Here is a 27,936-nt window from a genome sequence, read left to right as displayed (position 1 = left end):
AAGAAGCTGTGTACATTTACACCATGAGACTCGGCTGCTTTTGCAGCTTCAATAAAACTCTCAACAGCTACAGAACATTTTTTTTTCTGTGTTAATTTAATCATACAAATATTCATTTATACATCAAGGAAAAAGCTTCCTTTATTCCCCCCCCCCCTCAATGTGCTATCATAGGACTTCTCCCAGACTCAATGAGGCAACACACCATCCTGTTCTACACATGCACTCTGCCCAGAGAGAACAGACAGGCTGCAGAACCCCCACGCACTCACACACCAAAAGAAATCAAGACACACAACAGAAACGGAGACACGGGACAGCGTGCACCTCCCTGACCACCCAGCATCGCCCTCTAAACCCCAGAGAGCTCCAACCCAACACTCCTGAGATGCGGGCAGCACATTCCAGCTCCCTCCATCCCCTCCTCACACAGCATCACCAGTTACGGGCTGGTCCTCTAAGGATACTGTGCTCCAGTTTGCCTAGGCTGAGACACTGTGCCTGGGGTGCCATTGTAAGGTTGCTCCAGCAATATGGTTCCACAGCCTAAGCAGCTCCTTGCTTGACACCAGGAGCCATTTGAGGGACTATCAGAGATGTTCTGTGTTACCTTTTCCCTTTGGAAGGGCTGGGGCAGTTCAGGAACATCCCTCCCTCTTTTCTAGGGCTTCAAGACAGATGGGTGTTAATGAGACGAGCCAGCTGCAGCCTCTGTCACTGCATCCTCCTGTAGCAGTGGGTACCAGCCTCACTGGGGCAACAGCCTCTTCACCAGTTCACCACTCTCAACCCGGTAAGGATTCCCTGCCATTTCTAACACGCCCGAGCTCTACGTGTGTAACTCACATGGATCAGGGTTATCCAAGCCCACGCTTCAGGCTCACCAAAACGTTTCTCATTCAGCCCTTTTGGAAAACCAGGCCATTTAGTTCCTGGATTTGATGTTAAGACTCCACCAGTTTGAATGCATCAGCGTACAGAAACCAACACAATCCCCGTGCTCTGAAGTCACCCGGGAAGAGCTTTGCTGAATACACCTCAAACCCCACCTATTTAAAAGCTGGAAACCTGACAGCTCGAGCAATTTCAGTGCTGCCTGCACCACTCCAAAGGACCACAAGAGATAAAACCACCTTTGCCCTCAGTTTTTACTCAAGTTAAAACCCAAGGGGTAGAGCAACCACTAATTGAAGCGTTCTTCCACTGTCACAGCCACAACCTAAACCCTCAAAGCAGCCAGAGCTCAGTGTGACTGCTTGCAGAGATCATCCCTGCACACAAGAGTGGTCACACTCGGTTACCTGGGGAGGAGCAGTGATGTGAGCAGCAAAAGGTTGCAGATTTCAGCAGCAACTCGGATCTGGCCCTGCCTTTCTTTACACCTTCCAGTAAGTGACCCTGGTCATAGGGACATCACGGACTGGAAACACTCAAGAGAAGAGAACTGAAGTCTGTGCAGAATGAGTATGCCTTCTGAGTGGGAAAGCACACACTACTTGTGGTACATGCAAGGGTTTCTTCAGGAAGAGGAAAATGCACCCTAAGGAGGAGCACAGGAACATGAATGTGGCAGCCATGACCTAGGGGAGAAGCATACATGACTGGGAGCACAAAGCCAGCATGGGAGCATCAAGAGTTCAAGGGTCTCCCAAATGCCTCAGCTGACACAAGGCAAAGGTTGCAGCACCAGGTACAACAGAACTTAATCCTCACACCACCCCCCTGGCTTCCACTACACACCTGATAAAAGGAGCTAGTAAAGATAAGGAATTGCCTTGTCACTTGGACAAACAGTCCCCAGGGGTTTAGACACCTCCAGAAGGGAAGTGGCAGCACTGCAGGAGGTGTGATGGTCAGGTCACTGTTGATGCCTTCAGAGCTTGCTGCACAAGCCAGCTGCTTGGAAAGGAAGGGATCACAGAAAGAATCCATTTACCCATTCGATGCTATAGTGATGGAAATAATTCCCTAAACTGAATGCTAAGAGATAACCCAAGGCAAAATGATGTTAGAGGACACGAACCAAACACTACAGCTGCACTGAGCAGTGCAGCACCACCTCCCACAGGTTCACAACCACCCAGCTCTAGCAAGGGGCCAAGACAGAGCCAGGGGCTCTCCACACTGCAAGTGCCAATGGCCAGCAGTCCAAATCCTGCAGTGCCTCTCTCAGGCAGGTGATTTCTCACACCGTGCTCGTTTCTCCCTTCAAGCACATTACTGATGGGAGATTTTGGGTAACAAGTGACCTTTAACAACTGAACCTCTGAAATACAAACCAGATATCACCCAATTCTTCCTCTGCTGGATACAAGGAAGGTTCCTCTGGAATGTCCTCCACAACACTCATTTGTAGACACAAAAGTAAGAGAGTCCTTGCTAGCTGCAATGAAAATGAATGCCCCATTCAAAGACAACTAAGGAAACACAACTGGTCAAGGGCAATCAGCATAAAGACACGCACCATGCAGCAAGCCCATGTTCTACTCCAACAAGAACAAGGGTCTTCACTGGAAAGATCTGGAAGAAGGTAGTGGGAGCTTTGCATATTACTGTTACCTTTGGCAGGCGGCTGTTGCAGCCGTGTTCATGTTTCTGATTAAGACCTCATTCCCAATCCACAACTGGAAGAGATGACATCGGAGGAACAGCAGGACAACCTGAACCATCAGAGGAGCCATTCCTTCTCTAAAACCAAGCCCTGGAGATCCCATTTTGAAGGTAAGAACCTCAATGATGCTGTAAGCCAGGATGCTAAAGGCAAATGAATACAAGGCGACAGAGTGGAATCCAGCTGATGATACATTCAAAGCCACAAACTGTTCGCCTTTAAGCTAATATTTTATCACAGGAGAAATGAATGCAAACTTATACTCTATAAAAAGAGAGATGGGCCATTCAAAATTAAAAGGACATGACTTTTGTAAAGCTTTGCAACTACCACCAAGTGAATTACACCTACAGAGAGAGACTTCCCTCTTGGCATAAGACTTGATACGCTTGCTTGATTGCTCTAGGCCCAGCTACTGCACATCAAGAGCTAACAAAAAGGTATTTTAAAATGCTAACCACATAGGACAGCCCCGGCTCTTTAATAAATCTGTTTCTTATTAATATTGGTGGTATGTGTATTTCATGTACAAGGGAAGGGAAATGAGCTCTCCATGTTATGCTGGAAGTCCCAGAGTCTCTAACTTTGACCCCAAGAGCTGCGGTTTCCAACGACACGCAGCACAACTTAACTAACAGCAACAACCAAACCAAAAGGAAATACAAGGAATTAAAAAGAGAGCAAAAAACAACCAAAAAAAAAAGCTTGGTAACTAAACCCAGCAGATGATATTAAAAACCCAGAGCCGGGCGCAGGCCCAACCTGTCATTAAAAAAGCATCTGACATAAGGAAATCACTGCACAAACCCCAGAAGCCACGAAGCAAATTCCATTCAGGAGCAAGCCAAACACGACGGTCCCATGCAAACGCACGCTGTCCCTTACTTAAAGAACAAGAAACAAACAGAAATTAAACATTTGCTCAAAACTACAACCGCTCTGTAGGCAAAATATTTTAAAGATGGCTTTTCCATAGTCATTTTTTTTTAAGCTCCCTAATTACGGGTGAGAAGGATTGCTAAAAAACCCAACCGGACCATGGTGTTGGGATAGTTTCTTTCTCATAGCATTGAACAACACTCCTGAAACTCAGCATTCACACATGCATACTTAGACTTTGTATTTTCCTCTGGAAACAACTAGTCTTAAGTTACTGAGTTTTAAGTTACTTAAGTTGTCTTCGTTATCCAGAACACGCAGGAGGAGGAGGGGGGTGTCCACGTTGTGTCTGTCTGCCACGTGAATTCCCCTCCCTCCCCCCAAAAGTCAGTTCTTTGTTAAATTCGCCTCTTGTCGATACCCGTTTTGTGTTTTTGTGGTTTAAGACTGTCCGAAGGGATAAGGACCGTGGAAACCCTGAAAGAAAGTTGGAGACATAATCAATTTCAATAGGCAAGAAATAAAACACTGACCATCCCATCCCAGTTACTCCCAAACCAAACGCAACCCTTTACCCACAACACGACCTCTGGTGTCCAGCTTTATGACACACTTGAAGCTGATCTCCCGAGATGTCAGATCCTATCCACTTACCTCTTTCAGTGTCACTGGGCCACAAAGTAACTTGTATTTTCTACACCAGAGCAAAATAATCCCTTATAGATGCTACAATACCTTTGAGGCCAAGAACGGCAGTTTCCCAAGTCTCTTCTAAAGATTACAACAAACAGTGAAGTAAGAGGCTGTAACTGGTGGGAAAGCCCCACAACGGCGCTTTTGCTCTCTCAAGGTAACAAAATACATTTTCCTCAAGTGAAAAATCAACCACGTTGAACCAAAGAAATCAAAATGCTTACTACAGAACCCATTTTTACATCCTAGAGTGAGTCACCTAAACAACAGATTTAGTAACAGGTCTCAGATGAACAGGAACTCCTTCCTGCAATTCCTGTTGTTTGAATCAGCTCTCCAGGGTTTCATCAGGAAGCAAAAGAAAGTGACCAACAGGGAGGCAAGAGATTTCCTGAGTCACAGGGATATAAAGTTTGTCATAATGATGAAGGTACAAACCATGCATATAATCCTCCTGTAAGGTCCAGACACACACTCAGCTCAGAAATGAGATGAGTATCATTGTTTTTCATTGTCAAAGGTAGAAGATCATTATCCAAATGCTTTTTTAAACACAGTGCAGCTTCCTTCCAGCACGCTGATGAGTTAAGACAACCGAGATCCTGATTAGCACAAAGCCATTACTCGTCTTGAAGTGAAGCTCTAACCTCAAGCCTTCACCATTTTGCCTTTAACGTGGCAAATCTCAAAGGAAACAGCAATTCCTGTACATTCTTCTATGACTCTATGATAACCTCACTGCATAAGCCACAGAGCCACGAAGCAATGAGTCTTTAATATGACTTGTATAAAGCATCAGCTTCATTACTTTAAGCCCCAAAAACCCCAAGTTCAAGACCTCTGTTGTGTACCTATGTTATAAAGGAAGGAAATGCTCTAAGAAGCCTGTAATGTTGCTGCAGGTAAGAAAAAGTTAGCTCTTTAGGATACACCAGGTGGCAGAATACAAGACAATGGTGAAATGAAGCATCTATTGGCAGGTCTCAAAATTCAACCCAGAGACAGGAGGGCATCTCACAAACTGCATGGGAAGTGGAGAAGACTGGAAACTTGGAAATCACTGTTTGCTTACAAAAATACCTGGAAAACCAAACACACTTCTACCCTAGGAATAGGCTGGGTTTGTAAAGCAAGCTTTTCAAAAGGCAACTTCTAAGAGATTCCAACACAATAATCCACCTTGGAAAGGAGAAACTCCTGCCAAAATAGAAAGACTGAGATACCCAATCTGGAAAATACATCACCGAAACAGTGGGAAGGGGAGAAGAGAAACATTAAAGTAATGTGAAGAGGTGCACAACACACACACCCCACACCCCCCCCAAAGGGACACAGAAGGAAAACAATGTTGTAAGCAAGATCGTACACAGTCACACTCAGAGGTTAAGCTATTGTACTTAGTGCTCAACAGCAGAAAACCAGGGTTTGTGGCCCATTACCTGTACAGACACCCTCACCAGCATTTGCTTTATGTACGAGTTACCTGCACACCAGGCTTTGTTTGCAGGTACTGACAGGCAGGCGCTGCTCCAGCTGCTCCCTGTACCTCTTGGGCACTTCAGCTTCAGAGCAAGGCACCACCTTGCTCATTTAAGCTGTGCACACCTAAGCCAAGCCATCTGCATTGCCCCGTGACATAAAAGCAGTGACACAGCTCAGCAGTACACAGCACAGTCTTCACCTTAGTCACGGTTCACAAGTCTTGCAGTATGCACACCAGAGACCCTGCCATTAACCTTGTTTTCAAGGAAACCCTCTGGATCTTCAGATACCTTTTTCTGTAGCATCCAATTTAAACCACCACAATTATGCTACCTGTGTTAATTAAAACCAGAATTCAGCTCACCTTCAGAGTCAAATGACCAAGTACATACAGCTCTGCACCACTGGCTACAGTGCACTTAACAGGCTGACATCTCCAGGGTGAGCTTCTCATGAGCAACTCCAGAACAGTCCCACAATCTGTGACCAAGGTCAGCGTTTCCTCATACAATTAGTTTCACCAAGAAGAAAGAGCCCCAAATCTTTGCTCTTGGGACTGCTACTTCACTGCATTTCACTTACCCATCAGATTTATTAGTGTATATGAGAATGTACAAAATCAAGAAACACTTGGTTAAGATCAAGCCTACACTTGGTTTAACAGCAGACCCTGAGCAAGAAACTCTTACTCTCCTTTGGGAAATGAGAATACTCCTTTCTCAGGAAGATACAAGCTGCCTGCAAAGCACTTGTTTCCCATTAAATTTATTGAACATGCAGTGCAATGTTGACACCTGAAAACTTCAGTTACTGCTGTAATGCAAATACCAAACTCCATTATATGACATTTTCAAGAATAATTATCCCTTGTAGGCAGTATTTTACATCACAAACATGCAAAGATAATTCTGCATAAATTGCAGTTTTTCCAAGTTATTTTATCTGAAGAATTATTCACACTATTTTTAGTGAATTCCCTTCTAGTCTCAAAATGAGATCATTGTCTTTATGAAAAGCTCAGCTGCAGCTTTGCAAATTTACTTTCATGGCTTCCAGTATCTTCCACAGAAGTAATTGCTAACTTGCCATGAGAGCACACTGGCTGTTCATACAAGTAAGCATGTGAGAACAGAGGACATTTTCTTTCAAGTAAAGACTCTACATGAAAATTACTGGTATAAATTATCATTTGACTTCTGCATCTAGAAAAGAACGGAGTCGTTTTGGAGAGTTAAGGGCCTTTGTAAATACTGAGCTCTTTAAGTGAAGGCAACTGTGCTAGAAGCAAAATGAAGTTAAATCTTTCATAAAGCAGCACAACACAGGCTTTCAAACAGCTATCTTTATTTCACCTTTGTGACCAAGTCAAGATCAAGAAAAGGTACACTTCCAGAGAGACAGGAGGTTCTGATGCACAGCTGCGAAGCGATACAGGAGGCTCCCAGTGCACACTGACAGTAGCATCAGACAACGCTACAAGTCCCCGTTTCCTCGGCACCTCCTGGGCTTGCTCCTAGTCAAGTGCTTCTCCAAACTACACAGTTCTCTTAGCCAGCTTGTGTGAACTGAACAGACAGGAGAACAGAGTCTTGAGCACTTTTCATTGTGTTTATTCCATGCACGCTGCGCACACATGGCATGGGCCACCAGGAAGGTTAAGAACTTTCTCACAGTGCAGCCACTGATAGGGCTGGTGTAGATGCAGAGCTGATGAAGTACATGAGGGCTCAAGTACATGATTAAGTTACCATGCAACAACTTAGCTCTTGTAACTCAATGGCGTGCTTTTAGTCTGCAGAGATAAAGTAACAGGGAAACTGTCGGCCTGCAATGGAGCAAAGTTAAGCTAAAACCAGATTATCTCACATTTCCACAGCCCAGATGCACAGGGACTGCCGGTGTCCATGGATGAGCTAACATGCAACATCCAAACACATTAGTCTTTCACCAGATAAGCAAACCAGCTCATGCAACATCAGTTTAGCCTACAGATGCTATGCAGCAGCGTGGCTGTCAAGGAGTAGCTACAGTAGGTTTGAGTCCAAGGCTCTCCTACTTTGTTCTAGATTAATTTAACCATGTGGTAACGACCCACTTTGAAGTCCAGATACCAGGATGGAAGGAACTTCTGATCTACATGGATGCAAACACTTCTGGGGCATCTTCTACCCACAAATACAGTTCAGTACCCAAATAGTTCTCAGTGAAAAGAATTCTGCCTAAAGTTTAGAGGTACTAAAAATACATACCAATTGGAGTGCCCTGGTTTGGAGGAAGCATGCATCTAGAAGCAGCAGCCACTTTTAAACTCAGAGGGAGGAAGCCAGTTGAAGGCTCTAAGTATAGAGAGATGGTTTTTCCCCTTACATATAGAAAGCTGTCGAGTATGGATCAGAGTTCAGCTCCACACAGAGTGAAAGGAAATGGGGAGCATAAATACAGCAGGAAAAAAGGGTGCTGAGATTTTAATTTTGTGAACTGCAAATGTGCTTGTACTTCACTGGGCTTTTAATAGTGTGAGTAATGAAGAGATTAACACCAGACAAGCAGCAGAACACTCTTTGCTATGGCAGTGACTATACATGTTGTTCTCTATGGGCAAATCTTTGCAGAATCAGAACTTCTATGTGCAGTTTCCTGCATTACACAGAAAGCAGCGATTCCTCAATTCACATGGGCAACTTTTATATATATATATATATATATATATATATGTAGATATTTAATATACATGTGACGCAGTACAATCCAAATGTCAGTATATGGCTATCCACCTCAGACCTTTGTAGGTATTTAAACCTGTACGTTTCTTTCTTTAGTTAAGAAATTTAACTCTAATTCCCCAGGCACTGTAAGCCTGCATCTTGCACTTTTAATGTAAAAGACTGTCACAAGAGAGCAGCAGTGACCTCAACAGTGTTGCTATGAGACAGGAGTGAGTAAATAGAAGCTATATTCGCCTCATCTCTCTCGAGAATACAGAGAGAAACTGATTGCCAAAAAGGAGAGTAAAATACCCTTTATTTTGGGTATATCTGGACTCTAATACAGCTCATCCCTACCCTGAGATAAGCATCCTATCCTGCACTTAAGCACATCTTTAGTTCTAGGAACATGCAAAAACTCCACTGGGACTATATATGACAACATGCTCAAAGCAGTGCTGGGAACACAGAACCTGATCTACCACCTTACAGCAGTTGACTTAAGCTTAAGTGGAGCGGGCCCAGGGAAGGTGTGCACTACAGCAGGAATAAAGCTCACACTCAGTTTGTTTCGACCAGATCACAGCTTTCATCTTATCTGCTTACAGGGAATTCAATCCTTGATTCATTTTTGTGTGGGTTTTTTTCTCCTAGGTGAGCACACAAGCCATGTGCTCTACACGCTGCTGGCTAACAGCATTTTGAATGCTTCCACGTGTGAAATGTTGATACACTTGCCTAATCCAGCAGCAGATGGCATGTCACTGTCACTAAGATCCTGACTCTGATGGGGAATTTGAGAGGACAAGTTACACCTGCTCAATTGCACCAGAGGGAGAACTGACACAGGCAAAGTCTGGCAACTTCTGGTATGCTTTATAGCTGCAGACGCCAGAAGCTGCAGTTTTAGCTCAAAGATCTCACGCAACTGCATGATTGGGGTGCTCCATGATCTCTCAGCAGGGAGAAGCCTCCACAGTGATCTGAGAAATATTTAAGCACTTATATTACTTCTAAATATGGGACATAGTCCCTTCTGAACACCTTAGCTAGACCTTACCCTTTCCCACTACTGTATCTCACCAAATGGTGTCTCAAACATGACTAGGGACTCACTCCATTCTCTGGGTACATGAAAGCAGACAAACAGGAGGTCCTGCTGAAGATCATCAGAATCCAGGAATCCCAACATGCAACTACAGAACCAACCCACAGGACTCTCTGCCTGCTCCAAGAACTTGAAATAAAGCCTTTCACATCAATATTCAGTCACAGGACAACAGCTTCAAAAGTAGTTTCCTTTGACCCTCTCAAGCAGCAGAGAACAGATAAAGTCCTCAAGGAAGAGGGGAAGATGGGTGAAATACTGCTTTTCCTAACAGGTACTGGAACACCATCTGCTCAGGAGGTTTAATACTTCCTACATCACTTCCAGTAAGTCCTTTTCCACTGAACTGGTACCCGCACAGCTGGGATACTGCTTGCACATTACAGGGGTACTGCTTGCACATTACAGGGGTATTGCTTGCACATTATCTCTTCTTTGGAAAAGAAAGAAAAAAGAAGTATGTTCTTTCCCAGCTTGCAGGAGGCAGCAGGTGATGGTGCCAGACCCCAGCCAGGGAGCAACTGAAATGACACCAAGTATCTAGGGTGCCAAACCTACTCAAACATGTTCACTACAGAAGCAGGATTGTATCAAGATGAATATTAAGTCTGTGGCAGAATGCCTCCTGCCCTGGACAGGAAGGGCAAGGCTGGAACCGGACTCTGATCTTCAGACCTACCTTAATAATGGCCTCCAAAGGAAAAGCTAACTTGTTTTATTATGTTATAAACAAAAACAATGGAGCAGAGAAAAAACCCTCAAGTATCAATGAATTTTCACATACCCCACCCCATCTTCAAAAAGGACCATGAGGTTATCTCTTGTCAAGCAAGCAAAACCCAAGATGTGTACTTTTTATCTCAGATAATCCCCCTCAAATCCACCCAAGAATATTCTGTAAATACAAAAAGAAATAAACAAACCTCTCCAAAACCATCTGAAAATAAAAACAAGGGTGGTGGTGTTTGAGGAATGGGCAGAAAGCCCACCTATCACGTATTCTGCATCTGAGGTTAGGTTATAATGGCTCAGATCTCAAGAGTACTGCTCGGGAGCTTTGGGTTACCGGCTAAAGCAGCTTACTTCAGTTTATGACATCCTCTCTGGTAGTGCTTCACTCTCCTTTCTGGCTTTTCCTTTCCACAGTACAGCTGACCTCTGCAATGGCCTCTGCACCTCCAATAACTATCAGTTTCTCGTACCTATGTTCTTAGAAAAGACAAAGCATCTACTCCTCAGCCAGGAGAGTGTGTTGGGAAGCTTTACCTCCTGGTGCCCACAGCACTCTCCTCTCACTAGGAAGGGCAAGGATATATATTACAGGGAGACCTAGAGAAAACTGAAGGCCATGTTACTGCCAAAGCCCCACATCGGGAACTCTACACAGCAACTTACTCAGAATGTACTAGCAGTTCCACATCTCTCCACCCACAAGTGCATATCGACCGCCAAGCTCTGCACTCAGAGAACAGGCAAGGGAAAAAAAGCCACCTCCAGCCTAAAGCTGACCTCCAAAAACGGAACTGAGTTTCCCCACCTAAACTAAACCCAGGATTTCGGCTCTGAAAGGCTTCAGTAAGCCCATTATCTCACCAAAGCTGTACTTAGAAACTGATTTTTGTTTTCCATCAGCTGATACACAGAGCTGTTACCAATCTTTGCTGGGATACGTAGGACAGAGCAGCGTTCCCCACCTGAAGCACTGGAGAGAAAGCGTATGCAGAGAAGATGTATCAGCATGTAGGTGGCCTCTGCAGTCAGAGGATGGCCTGTCCCTTCAGGGAGCACTGTTATCCACCAAGCAACCACTATGAAGACTTTCAGTCCCTGCTAACTCAGGTTGGATTTGAACTGACAGGTAAAGGCTTTATTTTAAATCATTTCCTAAGCCATCCATTTCACTTCCACTGAGCAGAGCCTTGAAGCAGGAGCCAGTACAGCTTTTAGCAATTTGTGTTTGGGGTGCAAAACACAAGAAGGGCGATTGGAATCTGTCACACAGTTCATCCCACGCATGCCATCAGTAAAAAAATGCATAGCCCTGGTGCAAAGTAGGTCACTAAAATATGATCCACTGGTAGAGGACAGGCAGTTCATCCAGTTAGGAACTAAAGTGCTGTAGGTGAACTAACATTAGGGCTTTATTAATTCATTCAGCAACCAAGTGTTATTGTCCTACACAGACTGCTTAAAGTACAGTAAAGCATTTTAAAAGGATTTTAAAAATCAAACTAGTTTGACATACGACAGTACACACCTACACATACTGGCTGCATCAACAGGTGGATTCTGAATTGTAAATAATCCTGCAAGTCATTTTTCACACACAAGCAAATAAAAACAGTCAAAATATCACTCAGACTCATATAGCATCCACCAAGCAAGCTTTTGAGAGAGATTCAAAGGGAAGATAATTTAAAAGTCACCTACAATTATAACAAGACAAGGACACAGACAGGAATAGTCCTTTGATTGACTGTTCCTGACAGGTAGCTTCTGGGCTCAAAATGCTGAGCTCTGCAGTCTCCCCACACCATCTTAAAAGAAGTTACCTGGTTAAGCTCAGGGTTGGGGAGGGTGGTTATCTTTTGTCTTTTCCAAATGATGTAAAACTCAGGAGCACATCTAGAGAGATATTTTGACTTATTTGCACACGCAACTGGAGCAGGCTCCAGCCGCTAATAGTTACAGCACCCAGACAAGATTATATAAACTTTAAGAAGGACTTGAAGCAGAAACAAAAAGGTGGATCTAGTAGAGTCTATCAGAGGCAAAAAAAGAGTTTAATATAACATGAGGACTTGGCAGAGTCAGTCAAATTCAAAACCTTCCTTAGCAGGTCTGGCAGAAGCAGAAGGGAAGGGCTTTGCAGTTTGTAACGAGGAGCTATTACATACATCAGTCTCATCACCTACCCATTCTCCTGTTCTCCCAGGGCACCTACCTTACTGTATGTCACTACCGACAAGTTGTTCGAGTGACTGCTGGGGGAGAGATTTACAGAGTTTTGTGACAGTCCATTCTGATCTTGTTCGATTTGGTCAGGAGGAGGCCCCCATGTGTTTTTGCTGATTGTACCTAGCTCGGAACCCCCAGGGTCTTTTAGGTTGTTTTCATCTGGTTGCCTGTTCTTCTGTGGAGAGGCGAATGGGTTAAAGTTTCCTTCTACCTTGCGATGCGGTTGCGTGTTGAACTCTGTTTCAAAGGATGACAGCTGCTGTGTTACACCCAGAAGTCCTCCAACTTCCACGCTGAGGATCACCCAGATGACATCTGCGAAAAAAGAAAAGACACTCCGGTTGTCACCAGGTGGAGTTAATGAAGGGGAAGGAGGAGGAAAACAGAACATGAATTCCATCCTTTACAGAGGCATTTAAAGTACATTTTAATGTAACATTGGAAGCACTGATTAAACACTAACATAGTGTCCAATCTTTCAAGAAAACCAGGCAAGTTTTACTCTTTTACATGAACCAGCTAAGAACATATAAAAACCAAAGCAACATGACAAGTTGAAGCTCCATGCTTCAGATCACCAATATGATGCGCTGAAAAATGAAAACCTGAAGTGACTTTATCCAAGGCTATGCAGCAAGACTGAAATGATAACCAGGAGATATCGCTGCCAATCTTCTACTCTGATGGTAAAGAAAAGGCAGTGTTGTTTTTGTTTAGCTTTGAAAGGCTGGACTATTAATATAAAGCAACAAATGGGTGACTTAGAAGGTAATTATGACTATTTATGATAATTCACTGTAAAACATCTCCACTCCAGTTCCAAAACACTCACGGTAGGTGGGTAAGATACCAAGGCTTGGTAGATGATTACATGAGTTCACAAACTACTGGTTAGAATAAGAAACATATTTGCAGTTCTTACCTAATGCATTTCAGTCTCTTGTACATAGATAAGATTGTTATTTTACTTATCATTTCATTTACACTTCATGCAAACATTACAGCCTATTTACATTAATACATATCTTGGTCTGTATCCAAATTCAGCTTTATTATCGTGCTCCCCCCACCCCCCTTTTTTAGTACCTCTCCATTAAATGTGCTCTGGTATTGTTTTGCTGCACAGAGGAGAATTAAAAAGAACAGCAGCAATACCTTATCTCATCTCAGCAAGTCCGGTAAGAGCACTTCACGTCACATGTAATTCATAGTCATGGACCTTAAAGCTCGTCCAGTTCCAGCCCCTGCCACGGGCAGGGACCCCTTCCACTAGAGCAGCTTGCTCCAAGCCCCTGTGTCCAACCTGGCCTTGAACACTGCCAGGGATGGGGCAGCCACAGCTTCTCTGGGCACCCTGTGCCAGCGCCTCAGCACCCTCACAGTAAACATTTCTTCTTAATATCAAATCTAAACCTACTCTCAGTTCACAGCTGTTACCCCATGTGTTATCCCTACACGACCTTACGACAAGTCACTCTCCAGTTGTTCCCAGGTTTTCTGCAGCCAAGTGCAGGCTGCTGTTGGCTGAACAACACTGCCCCCGGCGGCCCGGGGAGGAGCCAGCAGGTCCGTTCGCTGTTGGGATTTACCCCCATGGCTTCTCAAGCAGCACTAACCCACTGAAGCTCCACTTTACAGGCCCAGACTCATCAGTTCTCATTAACGACCCAATTACAGAGGTGAGATTTCACCTTTCGGGACCCGGCGGTCCGCGGCCCCGCGGCGCCCCCTGCCGCCCGTCGGCCGTAACAGCGGCAGCAATGCGGCGCCCCCTCCTATAACACCGGCGGCCCCGCGGTGCCCCCCCCGGCTGCCAGCCGCGGTGCTGCCGGGGCCGTGCCGGTAGGAAAACCCGCCGGGCGAGGGGTCCGGGTGCCTGCCAGGCCCTCAGCAGCGCTGGGGCTCACCCCCTGGGGCTCTAAGCAGCGTAAAAGCCATTAATGGGGAGGGACTCTTCATTAGGGACTGCACTGACAGGACAAGGGGTGATGCTCAAACTGAAACGGGGGAAATTCAGGTTAGATGTAAGGAAGTTCTTTACTATGAGGGTGGTGAGGTGCTGTAATGGATTGCCCAAGGAAGTTGTGAACGCTCCATCTCTGGCAGTGTTCAAGGCCAGGCTGGATGGAGTCTTGGGTGACACGGTTTAGTGTGAGGTGTCCCTGCTCATGGCAGGGGGTTTGGAACTGGATGATCTTCTGGTGTCCTCAACATAAAAAGGATGTGGAACTGTTGGAACAAGGCCAGAGGAGGCCACGAGGATGATCAGGGGACTGGAGCACCTCCCGTATGAAGATGGGCTGAGAAAGTTGGGTCTGTTCAGCCTGGAGAAGAGAAGCTGCATGGAGACCTCAGAGCAGCTCCCAGTGTCTGAAGGGGGCCTATAGGGATGCTGGGGAGGAACACTTCATTAGGGACTGCACTGACAGGACAAGGGGTGATGGGTTCAAACTGAAAAGTTTAGGTTGGATCTGAGGAGGAAATTCTTTCCTGTGAGGGTGGTGAGGCACTGGAATGGGTTGCCCAGGGAGGTTGTGAATGCTCCATCCCTGGCAGTGTTCAAGACCAGGTTGGACAAGGCCTTGGGTGATAGGGTTTAGTGTGAGGTGTCCCTGCCCATGGCAGGGGGGTTGGAACTGGATGATCTTAAGGTCCTTTCCAACCCCAACTATTCTATGATTCTATAATCATATTGCAGAGAAGGGCAGCTGTGACTCCATGCTCAGCAGCTTGAGGGATTTGCATTTGTAGGTCGTTGTCTTTTAAAATGTGCAACTTGAGGAGGTTTAGGAAGATCTCAAACTGTCAGGAGCTGGGAAAACCTCAGCTTTAATTTAATAACACACCAGCTGAACAAGCTGCATGGAGGAATTCAGGCTCGCTCTTCAGGGACAAGTTCCATCCACTTTTGACACCAGTCATACATTTACTGACAATTCTGCCAAACCCTGAGCACAGAGTTATTTTTGACTCCAAGTGCCAACATCTCTCACTCAAACCTGTGTAATTTGGGATACTCCCAACTGCCAAAACAGACATAAAGATGTTCTCAGTTTAAACTAGAGCTGGCTCAAAGAGACTGAACGACTCCACATGAATGAGGATGGTGGTGGCCTGGGCTGAGAAACCAGGAAAAATACCAGAAAGTAGTTTTAAACACAGAAAAATGGGTCACAGTAGATGCACCAAATTCCTGTACTGAAACCTGGATCCTGACTTCTCAAATGAGGCTTTCTCCACTTTATATCTGTATGTAGCCTAGTGCTCAGTGCTGGAAAACTGGGAAAGAATCCTGACAAGGACCGACTAGGAAAGAGTCTCCAGAACTGTGTGAGGAAGTCCCTTCTGGTTTTCAGAGCTTGGTGTAATCTGCAATTTGTTCCAGTGGTCAGAAAACAGTCCTGTGCTGACCCAGACAACAAAGCAACTCTCTGGCTGTTTCCTCTATTCTCTTTACTATATTTAGCCTGAGAGCTGGCAGACCTCTGCTTTCACCATTTGGTTATCAGGAGAGTGCCTGCAAGGGGCCAGGAGTGTCCATGTTATCTGCGGTGGGAATGTCACAAAGGAGAGCTGGAAAAGGGATCACTCACCTCCGTAATAGAGTCCCGTGGCAGTGCACATCCGCCACTGTCCCTGATACATTCCTGCTGTGCTGGGGCTGCACATCTGAACACTGACGTCTGCAATCTCCTGGGGCTCCAGGGACCTGACCATCACCATGTTCACGTGGCCAAACTGGTCTCCCCCAACATACTTCAGGCAAACCCCTGGGGGCCATGCCTCTGTCCCTGGGATTAAACAGAAGAAAGAATTACTGACGGGGCACCTGGAAATGCTTTGTGTGTGTTAAAGACTGGATGAAACATGCTTATTACAACAGTTATGCAACTGGTGAACAGTCAGAGGAATACCAAGACACACATCGCCAGCAACGGGTACTGAAGAATACAGTTGTCAGACAAGGCTTAACGGTTCCAGTTAGAGAGCAGCAGGACAATTTATAGTTCTATTTGAATAACCTCTACATCATATTTATACAGAAAAATTCTCAAAGTCCCAGTGTAACAGCTGCAAGAAAAATCAACACAACCACCATGTATGTGTATTGTACCGACGCTAGAGACAAAGGTGGGCTCCCCCCACTTCTTTCTGCCTCCCTACACGTAGCTCCTGAGAGACATCAACGTAGATGTTATTAATACAAAGTGCTGGAAACATTCTTTCAGGGATTAATTCTTTTCTAAGCCCATTCGCAGCCTCAGGAGGAGCCAACAGTTTGAACTATAATTAAAGAACTAGTACTATTCTCTAAATGGCTTTATTTCCTTTCTTGTAACAACCCTTCTCTCAGCCTTGTGCAAAGGTGGAAAGGCCTGTGAACATGTGATTTCTTTGTTGAGATGAATGTTTGGAGTGCAGACAGTGGGACCGACAATGTGACCTGGCAATGTGCAGTGGTACAGGAAGCAGTTCCACACACAGGCACAGCCAAATGTAACAAGTACTGGGGCAGACAAAAAGAAAAGTGCCTGTGAGATTCCCGAAAAATCAGTTCAGCAGAATTTTCTTATGCTGCTTCCCCAGTAATGACATGACTAAGGCAATGACTTGGAGAATACTTTCTGCTCGGTTGAGGTCAATGGAAACAGCTAAGGAAAGCCTGAACCACCAGGGAGCTCTGAACCACTCCGTCTCATTTGAGATGAGAATGGTGGATGCTGATCTGACCTTATGCTACCTCAAAGAGCATCCTTTGCAACAGCTTGCCTGCTAATTTAATCCCTGTGGATACTTCAGCAAAGACATGGCGGGGACTGGTTTTCTGGTCAAGTCCTTACTTGTGCAACTCACAATCTAGCGTGGAAAGAGTGATGAGAACAAGTACAGTAGGATATCAAGAGCAGGGGATGTATCACTACAGTTGGAAACAGCACTGAGATAGCGAGCTCTGCAAAAAGAGAAGGTGACTGACGAGCTGACCCCAGACTATGGTGTGCAGGAGTATGAAGTCTCATCTGGAAAGGCTGGCAGCCCAGCAACACGGCTTAGTTTAAATAATTTATGTGACTTTTATCAGGTTTAATGGCTTTAGGCTTGCAAGGTGCCTAGAACACTTCAACTGATAAGCCCCATAAAATGGAATTATGATTATGTCATTCTATTGCAGTACACTCATCTCTCAAGAGATGATAAATTGTAGTAGATGTCCTGCAGAGCCAGCAGCTGCTGGGAGTAGAGTGGGAAAAGGAAATAAGTCTGTTAAATCCTGCTGCTCTTTCAGCAATGGTTCCACTATACAAACTGGTCCTTTGGCAGACAAACCAAGCACCGTCCTGAAAGGTATCGGAGCAGGGTATTGGTTTTTAGTAACACATCTGAGAAACTGACTGAATTTAGCTTACTGCTTGCACACTTAAAACTGACAATCTCTCATTGCTCTGCTTGTCATACTAGTCATGCACCAAACACTTCGGTGACATATGCCTCAGGTATTTTGTGTTCTAAAACTGAAGTCATTTAATCAAGGGTTCCTGCAGAGCTGTTAAAAACCTTGGCTTTGCTTCAGTTATCTACCTAACAAGCAGATATCATCTGGAAACACTATAGCTCTTTGATACTATACCTTAATTAAACCAAAAACTGGTCTTAAAATGCTACAGTTCACCTTAAACTGCAGTCATAGCACAGTTTGTGAAGTTGCATGTAACTAAAACATGCCTCAACAGCATGGTTTTAACAAGATCTGGCCTCCAGCACCACCGTTAAGAGTACAGATGTACATTTTAAGAAGTCAGGCTTTAACACACACAGAAGCCAAAACAAATGCTGGCCCTGCCAGGAACTCATATGTCAAGATTAACTCCCTTTCCTCCTTTCAGAAGACCCATGGATTTCAGCAGGTCAATCCAGGAACAATGAAACATTGCCTGAACTAGGATGTTAAATTTAGGCTGAATTTGCATGCAGTAAAGAGCACATCAGAGGAAAAAGAGAGAAAGAAGTCTGAACGATGCAAGGTATGGTTGTAGTCATAACACACGCTAATGAAGATACTAAGAGGAGAAAAAAGACCTGTCAAACATTTGTATTTGAGACAACTGTGAGAAACTGTCATTTCCTCAACATTACTGGAGTTAAGCAAGCTACATGTGTCACCTTCCCATTGTGCCATGTCAAACAAATGGAGGCAGAAAAAGTCAACTGAAATCATTAAACCCTTTCTCTAGAATACAGTCTCTATAACTCAGTGTTCTTAAACACACATGGGCCCTCTTCTCACCTCTTGCTTCTTGATGAAACACTCCTAGATTTTTAGTATGGTTTCAGTTATACGTTGATACTCAGCAGAAATCTGTACAGCACTTGAGTACTGCAGTTATTAACAAGCAGAAATACTAACACAGCTGAACTTTACTCATGATGATTCATGATATTATCCCTTGTTGTGCTATCATTCTTCACAAAAGCGCAAGCATGTCAATTAATTTCAGACACACAGCTTAAACATCCAAGCAACATCCTGTCATTGTAACACTTGAGGACAAGCTATTCTGCTTAAGTCCATGGATCCCATCTTTCTTTCTGACCACATCCCAACAGATCAAGCACTGAGAATGCATTTTGCCTCATCCCACTTCCTGGGTCACAGTCACTGTTTGACTTAGGCTGGACTGTGGTCTCTGAGAGCATGGACAAGCAATGTTGCCAAGAAAGATTTCAAAAGGAAAGGGTATCTGCCACATGACCCTTGTGTCGCTACATCTTCTCAGAGGTAGATCATTGCATCAGTGCCTCCACAGAGAACACAGTGCTATAGAGAGCAGAACAACCCAACGACAGAGATGTCAGAGAAACAGCTGAAAATGGGTGGGAGGCCAATCACAAAGTAGAGGCTGAATATGAGTGGGAGGCCAAAAAGGGTGTGGGAGGCCCACCCAATGACTTGCACTTCCATTTGTTTTTATCTAGGAGTTCACAGCGTTTCTGCGTGGTGGCCTGAGGAAGAAGACTGGTGAACTGAGCTGCACATCTCACCACAGAACGGTTGTGCCAGTGTAGGAAGGGACAGCACAGAGACTGGCAGCTACCTTCTCCTGTGACAGGGTGGCTCTGTTCCAAGTTGAGTGCACACAAACCTCCTGCCTTAAACCAGCATCTCTTCCATTAGTTCTGCCAGCCCATCACATACTACATAGGTTTTGCTACAATCTAAAAGCCTTACCTGTGTTTTGTATCCTCCATGTTTTCGTAAACTGGGTATCAGGAGGGATGGACTCTCCTTCACCTATGGTTACATCTTCAACAAAGGACATGGAGGGTACATTGATATTTGGACTCTCAAAATCATAGTAGGCTCCAATGGCGGCTTGTAGATTCCTAGAAAGCAAAAAAGCAGATTACAACCTGAAGTACAGGAGGGTCAGGTTGTCGTAACAGGTTTAGGTATGTCATCCTAAACAGTTAAGCAAAAATATTATCCAATCTGTATTAGCTCTGCTGGTCATGGCTTTTTAAAGCTTTTCTCTCTATCACACATGAATTCTAAAAGATAAGAGAGCTCAAAATATAGCATTTTAATTGCCAGGGACACTATTTTAGACCACTTTTCTACTCTGCTTCTTATTAGCACTGGAAATTCTGGAACTTGCCAACCTTGGAAACCTCTATTCCATTAGCTCTTTATGAAATCTGCAGACAAGTTCAAGAGACACCAAGGAAAGTGCTCTGCAGCAGCACATAAACAACAGGGCGGTTTCTTTCTATCAGCCTTGTTTCCTGTGCTAATTTCAAAAGGACTGGATTTCTTCAATTTATTTTAGCACAAAAAGCCCAAAAGGAGCACAAGATGAGCAAAACACAAAGAATGCTTTTATGATACCTCTCAGGGACAAAGGGCATCAGTAGCTATGGGTAGTAACTCAAGCCTTGCTGCTTTTGAAACATCCTCTCATGTATGAGCCACTAGTACTCCAAGACTATTTGTTAATCATTAAGGTGCCTGCTCAGCTCTGGATAGTCACAACTGAAAGGAACTTATAAACCCTCTGAATCACAGGTTCTTACTTAACAAAGACAAATGACAGTGGAAGTCTGTGATATATTAAGGACACTCATGTGATCATTCATTTGAGAAGAGGAATAGTCCAACAGGAAGAGGATTCAGGAGTCTTAAGTGCCATTCCACGATATACTATTAAGTTATTATGTGTTTGGCAAGTCATGCAATTCCTCATGTGTGTGAGGCTGTGGTCCTCATTTACATGTTGTGACTGGGTGCTGTAAGAATGGAGATGAGCAAAATCTCACCAAATGCAATGGACAGAGACACTGCTTTTTATTCACGATTACCAAAATCTGTGTTGCTTTTTTTTGAGCAGGATAAAAAAAGCCCCAAAACCCCAAACTTTCAAGAACTGGGAAGTGCCACCTAATCCAAACCATGCAGAAGATTAGTCAGAAGCTGCACTAGATAGGTACAGTGCTATATTGAGGGTTTGCATTGTGTGGCAGGGAGTCACATGTATAAATCAAAGCCAGAAAGCCAAGGTGAAAGCAAGAGAAACATTTGCAGTGTGACCCTGAGAAAGAGCAAACAAAGGGCTTTTTGGAGTGCTTGCCAGCTGGAAAGAGACTCAAAACAGTGAGCAAAGAAACTGCCTCCTATTCAATTCAATCTCTACAGTGTTCAGTGAGGGAGGGGAGTAAAATCAGAACTGCATGGGTGAAGTATCACTCCTTCCTTGTCACAGGGGACCGATAGTGTAGCAGCTAATAGCACTGGAGCTTGGGGCAGAGAGGGCAATAGCCCAATTAGGCAGTTCTGCTACAGAGGCACGTGGGAGAGAACCTAAACAACACACGTACCAGTCGGGTGATCCATCAGAGTGACACAAGATAATGATGCTCTATTAACCACAGGAGTTCCCGACATCCTGCTAAAGTCTCCCAGCGCCCAACCAAACCATTAGGAGACACTGGAGGAATATCCTGCACAATGTGGCCACAGCAACTGATCAGCAAATTCAGCAAACTAAGCCTTACGCCGAGATCTTTCACCATTACCACGGAACAGACTCCGATATGACGGGGAGACAGAAGAGCCACCATGTAAGATTTCTATGTTTAGAACAATGAATTTCAGACCAGAAACCATTATTCAGCTTGAGCCATTTTTCTACTTAGGAGCGTCAGGACTATATTTAACCCAGCCAGCTCGGGCAAATGCTGCAGGAAGGGTGCATGTCACATTAGATAGGAAATAGAGACAAATGCTCAGTTCTATGTCACCAACCGCTTGTTGCTTATACACTGCACAAGATTTACATAACTCCCAACAGGGCTGTGCCAAAAGACTCCTATTCGCTCAACCAGCAAACACTACGATCCAGAGTTTAGGTTTCACTGGGGCGTCATCCTCTATTACAGCAAGACAAGGCAAAAGGCATTCCAAGAGCTACCAAAGACAGCAATACAGCTCTTTCTCTTCCTAATCCGCTACTACATAAAGGTATTTTCAGACACACCACAACGTCTCGTGAGCTATGATTCTGAAATCAGTAGTAATGACATTTTATTGACATGAGAGGGAAAAAAAAATTGAAGGTTCCAAGGGGAAGATTTCCACTGTAAGTCTTTGTAAGGCAGCCTGCACTGTTTGCTCGGCTGCAAATACACTTCAAAAGGTAGTGGGCTATTTGTGCACACAGGCCCCGTGCCAACCCTCTTCCCCTCCCTGTGTCATATTTCATTGCTTGCTTCGCCATTGGGAAACAGCTCCAGTCCTCTGCAGCATCTAGTTAAAAACTAACTAAAGAGGAACACATGCTGAAAACCAGATTTGCTACCCTTTTGTGACCAGATATTCACAAACCCACCTTCCTGTTCCCACCACTCTGGATCAACATGAGGTGGGTTTTCTTTGGGGAGAGCCTTTTTTATGTTCGGATGTATCTTGGCCTTCCCACTAAAGAATTAAAAAGAAGCTTCCAGAAACTAAAGAGAAATTGAAAGCAGCAAGTCAGGATGACAAAGCAAATATGACTTAAGTTCATGTTTTTTGACACAGCCAACCCTAAGAGACAGCCACTGAGAGGCTGTACAGCACCACACTGCCACAATTAGCAAAGCCAGCAACAGATCACTGCGAGCTTTGTTTCCTCTCTTTGCAAGAGACAGGGCTCCCACCCCTCCCCTTATCCCAACATCCCCAAGTATCAGTCTGATAGTACTTTGCTTGAGAAAAATGAGTGCCATTTGCAAAGGCAAACTATTTGCAACCTGTTTATTTGCAGGTAAGTAGTACTCCCTGCCACTGCCTTCCTGCTAAAGGCACCACATTAGCAGAGTTTACAAGCAAAGGCAAGCATTCATCAGAGATGCGTCAAGGTCAAACAAACTCAGTACCCTGAAATTTGGCCCCCTTTAAAAAATAAAAATATATATATAAAATAAATATATATCATATATATATGATATCATATATATCATATATGATCATATAAATCATATATATATGATTTATTTCTTAGGCCTTTACCCTGCTGCCCCAGCTGTAATTGCATAGCACCAACTGCAGGCAGCGCAGGGACAGGAACAAAGTGCTAGATCTCTGAGAGGAGGGGATTATAATCGAAAGGCTTCTCCTTACACATCCATGCCCACTTTCTTTTACTCCTCCTCGGTGTGACTTGCACCACACTACCCTTCTGCTCTCTGCCACATGAGATGAATTACTATTGTAAACCAAGCAACTTTGAAACTCGCAATGAGCACGCCAAATCCAACCAATGTAATTTACATGACTGATCTCTCCTAATTACAGGGATGGCGGTACATCTCTTGCTAACACAGCCCTTCAGGTGTCAGCCCTCCTTACCTTTCCTAAATTAAGCCATTTTTCCACTTTCAGAGCCGTCCTGGACTGCAGCACTCTGCAGCTCTGCCACACAGACAGAGCAGGTCTGACAGGATTTAAGCTCAAACTCCTGAGAAATGCCTGCAATCAGAAATCACTGAGCCTACTCAAAACTAACACAGTGCTCAACTCCAGTCCCAAGAGCAAGAGTCTGGAAAGAGAGAGGGGAGGAGGCAGCAAAGAAAGGTTATAGCTCCATTTTATCAACCAGGTCCAGTCTAACTGTGGGTATCCCACTCCTCACTCTCCAAGGGCATCCCATGATGCATCCGTGTCAAGTGCTTTTCCAAAAAGACTACCCCAAAGACAGAGAAAATGTTCTTTCAGTTCCTTTTCAGATCAATTCCTTCGCTCTGCTGCTTTGTTTCAAGCCTCAGGAGCTAAATTCAAAATAGTGAAGTTAAAACCTCTGCTAATAGCTCTGGAGACGTCCCTTAACAACTCTTAAGTGTTTGCAAAGAGCCATTCTTTCCCTTCCCAGCGTTTTTCCAAGCAGCCTTTTCTTATGTTAAGCCAATATATTTAGATAGTAATTACTCGGGATTAACTGGGTCACCACGAAGTATTAAAATATAGAAGAAAATCTTCCAAACCAGTTGACAAAACAGAGCCTCTTTATACAACCCAACTGTTGTGCAAACAAAAAGCAATATACAAGTAATTGGAAATATTTTTTTATCCATGGAATCAGATTCCTTTTTAGAAGGAACCCAAGCACTGAGACTTACTCACCCCGGCCTGATGCAAACCTAGGCAGATGCACAATCCCTAATCCTTCTGTTACCAATAAAACATGTGATTCTTTCAACATACAGAAGTTTAACATCTTGGATGGAAAGCAATACATACATATGAGACAAGGACATCAGAGTCCTGCCAAACAGATACTCTCAAAATAGGTAGAGGGAAAGGGAGCTGGAGGGGCTGTAACCTCCCCACTGGCTGCTCCACTGCCCCTCTGGTGTTCCTTACACAAGGAACCGTGTTTGGGGTTTGTTTTCAATACAGCAGCTCAAAGGTCTGAACTCCAGAAACAAAAACCCCTTATGATGTGCAGATTGTCCAATGTATGTGATGACACAGAGGAATTCCACTCCAAAATAACATTTGCAGTAGAAAGCAACAAAGAAAATTTGAACTAAGCTATAGGAATCTGTGAGTTTTCATTCACTGTCAAATTCTTTGATGAAAGAGCCAAAGATTTTTGTGAGTCAAAATTCCAGTCACATCACAGGTTAAGCATGCAGATTTTGCCCTAAGTCCTGCCCATTCCTACAGCACCTATCACCAGCTAACATTGCCCTCACCTGTCAGAAAAATCAAAGGCTGGACTCATCAGTGCAATACCGAGTTAGGCTTTGATTTAGAGTTTCACACAGGATGTAGCCCTTAGATCACATACAGACGGGAAGTAAAGGACATTTATTAGGTCAAGTAGAAAGCAGTTTGACAAATGGAGTCAGTCACTTTGCTGTGCAGAGCAACTGTAAAGATGTGAATGCCAAGTTACACTTCTCTCTCCCTGTGGAGGTCGGGGGGGGGGAGAAGCCAGGCAGAGCCTCAGCTGCAATGTATGTCCTCAGCACTCACACGTGGTGCAATATTTTACCTGAGAAAAGCACCCCAGGTGTTAAGCCTGCTAGAAAAACGCAATGCAAAGCCTGAGCAGCAATAGAAAAGTACAATCAAATCTCAAGAACATAATATGTTTGGTAGAACACAGTGTACTCTTCCATAACTGAATTCTCAACCTTTACAACCTTTCTCTTGTTCTCCGAATGCAGTATGTAACCACGGTAATACTCATAAGGTGTCTATTGTTAAAACCAGACAAAAATGTACAAAAGAAATAGTGCAGCAGATGGATAATTTCTCACTCCTAAATAATGGAATCTCTCTACATGATAGAGGTGGAAGAGACTAGAAACGCACATGGAGAACATCCAAATGAGACAATCCTAAATCCACTCTTTTTGCTTCTTAGTCTCTAGTATCTAATTTGGATTTTATTCACCTCAGCTATTAGGGAACTGCACTGATAACACTATGGGCTGGGACCCCTCAACCTGCTACCCCATTGCTCCTGAAACAGGGAACGCCTCCTTCAAAGGCTTAGAGAAAGCTGAAAGAGGTGGAAGAGATGTACTCGGTTACACCACAGGGAAGCACTTTTACCTGGAGTGTTCAATTCAAACGTTTTTCAACAGAGGTGACACATGGCAATTAAGTGGAAAGTCTCAAGATGTTTTGAAGGATGGGAATTTTAATCAGTGAACAGCTTTCAACAGACATCATTTTAAAACGCAAAATGTGCGTATCAGTTATCTTCATTCTTGACCTCTCTTACGCTAAACCATGAGGTTAGGAAACTACCTTAGATGATCCAAAAGGGATCGTCTGTATGCAAAACTTACACAGCTAAAGGTTGGGGGGAAAGCTGGTTAATTCAAAGCTTATGTATTTTCTCACATGAAGCCGCAGAAAAACACTTCATTGTCTTAGCTGAAAACAGTCAGTTCCAAACACAAGTGGGATGCTCCAGGAAGACAACAGAAACCTGCTGTGACCAGAAGCAATACTGTGTTCTCTGCAGGGGCTGCACAAGCAAAGAAACGGAGAGGCCACAGAAGACAGACACCATTTTCAGCACACCCCAAAACCACCAAAGGAAATAACTTTCTTTGAGCAGGCTTTTCTACACATGCAGACACACACCCCAGCAGTCGACTGTTATCACGGTGCCTGCACTTGGCTAAACAACAGCAAGCGGTCTCAGGACAGAATCACCAGGACACTGCCATAAGCACAAGTCCCCGCAGCCATCCCCAGCAGCTGAACCCTCCTCAAGCAGGTGGTCAGGAGCTTTAAATGTGGGGTGAAATATGTTGAGAATGTCACAGCAGGAGATGCTCTCTGCTTGCTGCCATTGAACACAGGCAACAGCTCTTCCCATGGAAAGTAACCAAGAGCTGCCAGGACTCGAGATTCTGCAACTGCTAATTCCTCAGTACAAACTATGTCACCAATCTATAATTGTATGCATTAAAATAAAGGGGGATTAAGCTACAGAAACTGTCTGAGAACAAGTTGAAGCATGTAAGGCAGTCTAGCTGGACTAAAATAATACTGTACCCAATTCCTTCTGTTCCAGTTGTCTGCTGACATTCCCATTTCACATGCATCACTTTATTAAGCGTTTTGTAACTTGCAGCGTAGCGCAATTACAGTGTGTTCCATGGTTAAAAGATGATGTATTTCAAGTCTAAATTTCAGTCAAAATAATCAGGTCAAATCACTGGGTTGTTACGGGGGTTTTACTGCATTAGGCAAAAGCTGCCCCAAAATTGTTTTCCAATTGTTTAATTCTATAATTTTGTTATTTTTAGTAGCATCAGGAGACAGCTGTGGACACCAGAGATGCAAGAGTCTACATTAGTTATATATATTATATACCTTTACTTACAGGTGATATGATTATATAATGTAGTAAGAGACATCCTCTATGCTTTCAGTTAACCACAACAGATTTAAGTTTTTCTGCTCCCCACCATAGGCTGCAGATACCCCACATACACAGTGCTTTGCAGCAGCCATAGCTCAGGCACTGCTGGCCTGTTCTGACATTCTGGAAACAGCACCTCAAGAACTACTAAACCTGTTTCTACAGTGTCTTTTCTACCTGTAAGGACATCAGTTCATCAATTGTTTTGGAGTAAGAATGTCATTAAGTTTAAATCCTCTTCTTCCCTCTTTCCTTCTACCTAATTCAAAACCCAAATGATGTTTTAAACCAAGTGCTTTCCCCTTCTCACCAGATTCAATTCAATTGGTCACCACCTAGAAATATTAATCTCATCACATTAAGATCTACATTTCTTAAAAAAATAAAAATAAAAACCTTCCTGTATACGGAGACACATAAAGCCATAGAGAACATAAAAGACCCTCTTGTTTTGTCACCTAATTCAGGAAGAAGAGAAGCAAAATAACATGACATCCCAGCCACTGTTGTCACTTCCCTAACAGATGCCTAGATGAGCACTGAGCTGAGCCAAAGAAGTTTCCAGGAAAGGAGGAGGACTGACTTGGAAGATCAGGTCTCAGGTTTCCTGTGTCCTCCATGACACAAGGATTCCCCCCACTACTCTTTCAAAAGGAAAGGTGTGTTAAAACTAAGCTGGAGACTACACCGAAGAGTGGGAAAGTTCTCCTCCGAAGTCACAGAGTCCCACAGACTGAGACAAAGAGTAAACAAGAGGTGGCCAGCAGAAACTGCTGGACCTCTAAGGTAAAGACACACACCACAGCTCCTTGCTCACAATGACATAATCACTTCTGTGGCAGATCCAACAATGCCAATATCAACATGAAAGAAGAGTTTACATTCCACAGTCCAGGGAATCAATTTCATCTACAGAATTATATAAAAGCTGTTTTCATCTAAGATACCAACTAAATTATTTGGGGGTTGCTAGTGTGTAAGTAAGGGTTGCAATAAAAACACAGCCATTTTAATGGCAGCAGTTTGTTATCGTGAACCCCCTCTACCAGAACAACCACACTGTAGAGCCACACTGTCATC

The 27,936-nt window shown here is 44.1% G+C and overlaps 1 protein-coding gene and 1 long non-coding RNA gene across 2 annotated transcripts; both read right to left on the bottom strand.

The window, feature by feature from the left end:
- Positions 1-151: 151 nt before the first annotated feature.
- Positions 152-27,637, bottom strand: ILRUN (inflammation and lipid regulator with UBA-like and NBR1-like domains; the record flags this gene model as incomplete). Its single annotated transcript, XM_062605693.1, has 5 exons — positions 152-3,967; positions 12,423-12,751; positions 16,030-16,227; positions 19,662-19,816; positions 27,543-27,637. Coding segments are annotated over 5 exons (813 nt in total), but the record flags the coding sequence as incomplete, so codon positions are not given.
- LOC134157096 (uncharacterized) lies at positions 6,993-10,847 on the bottom strand. The gene is made up of 2 exons (XR_009962178.1): positions 9,871-10,847; positions 6,993-9,824 (listed from the first exon to the last, which is right to left on the bottom strand). It is a non-coding gene; the product is annotated as an uncharacterized LOC134157096 (long non-coding RNA).
- Positions 27,638-27,936: the final 299 nt, after the last annotated feature.

This window comes from Pezoporus occidentalis, unplaced genomic scaffold (assembly GCF_034315485.1).
Source record: "Pezoporus occidentalis ecotype Australia unplaced genomic scaffold, CSIRO_AGI_Poc_V1 ctg92, whole genome shotgun sequence".
NCBI lineage: Eukaryota > Metazoa > Chordata > Aves > Psittaciformes > Psittacidae > Pezoporus > Pezoporus occidentalis.
The sequence above is the reverse complement of the archived record's forward strand: the minus strand, read 5'-3'. Positions and strand labels throughout refer to the sequence as shown.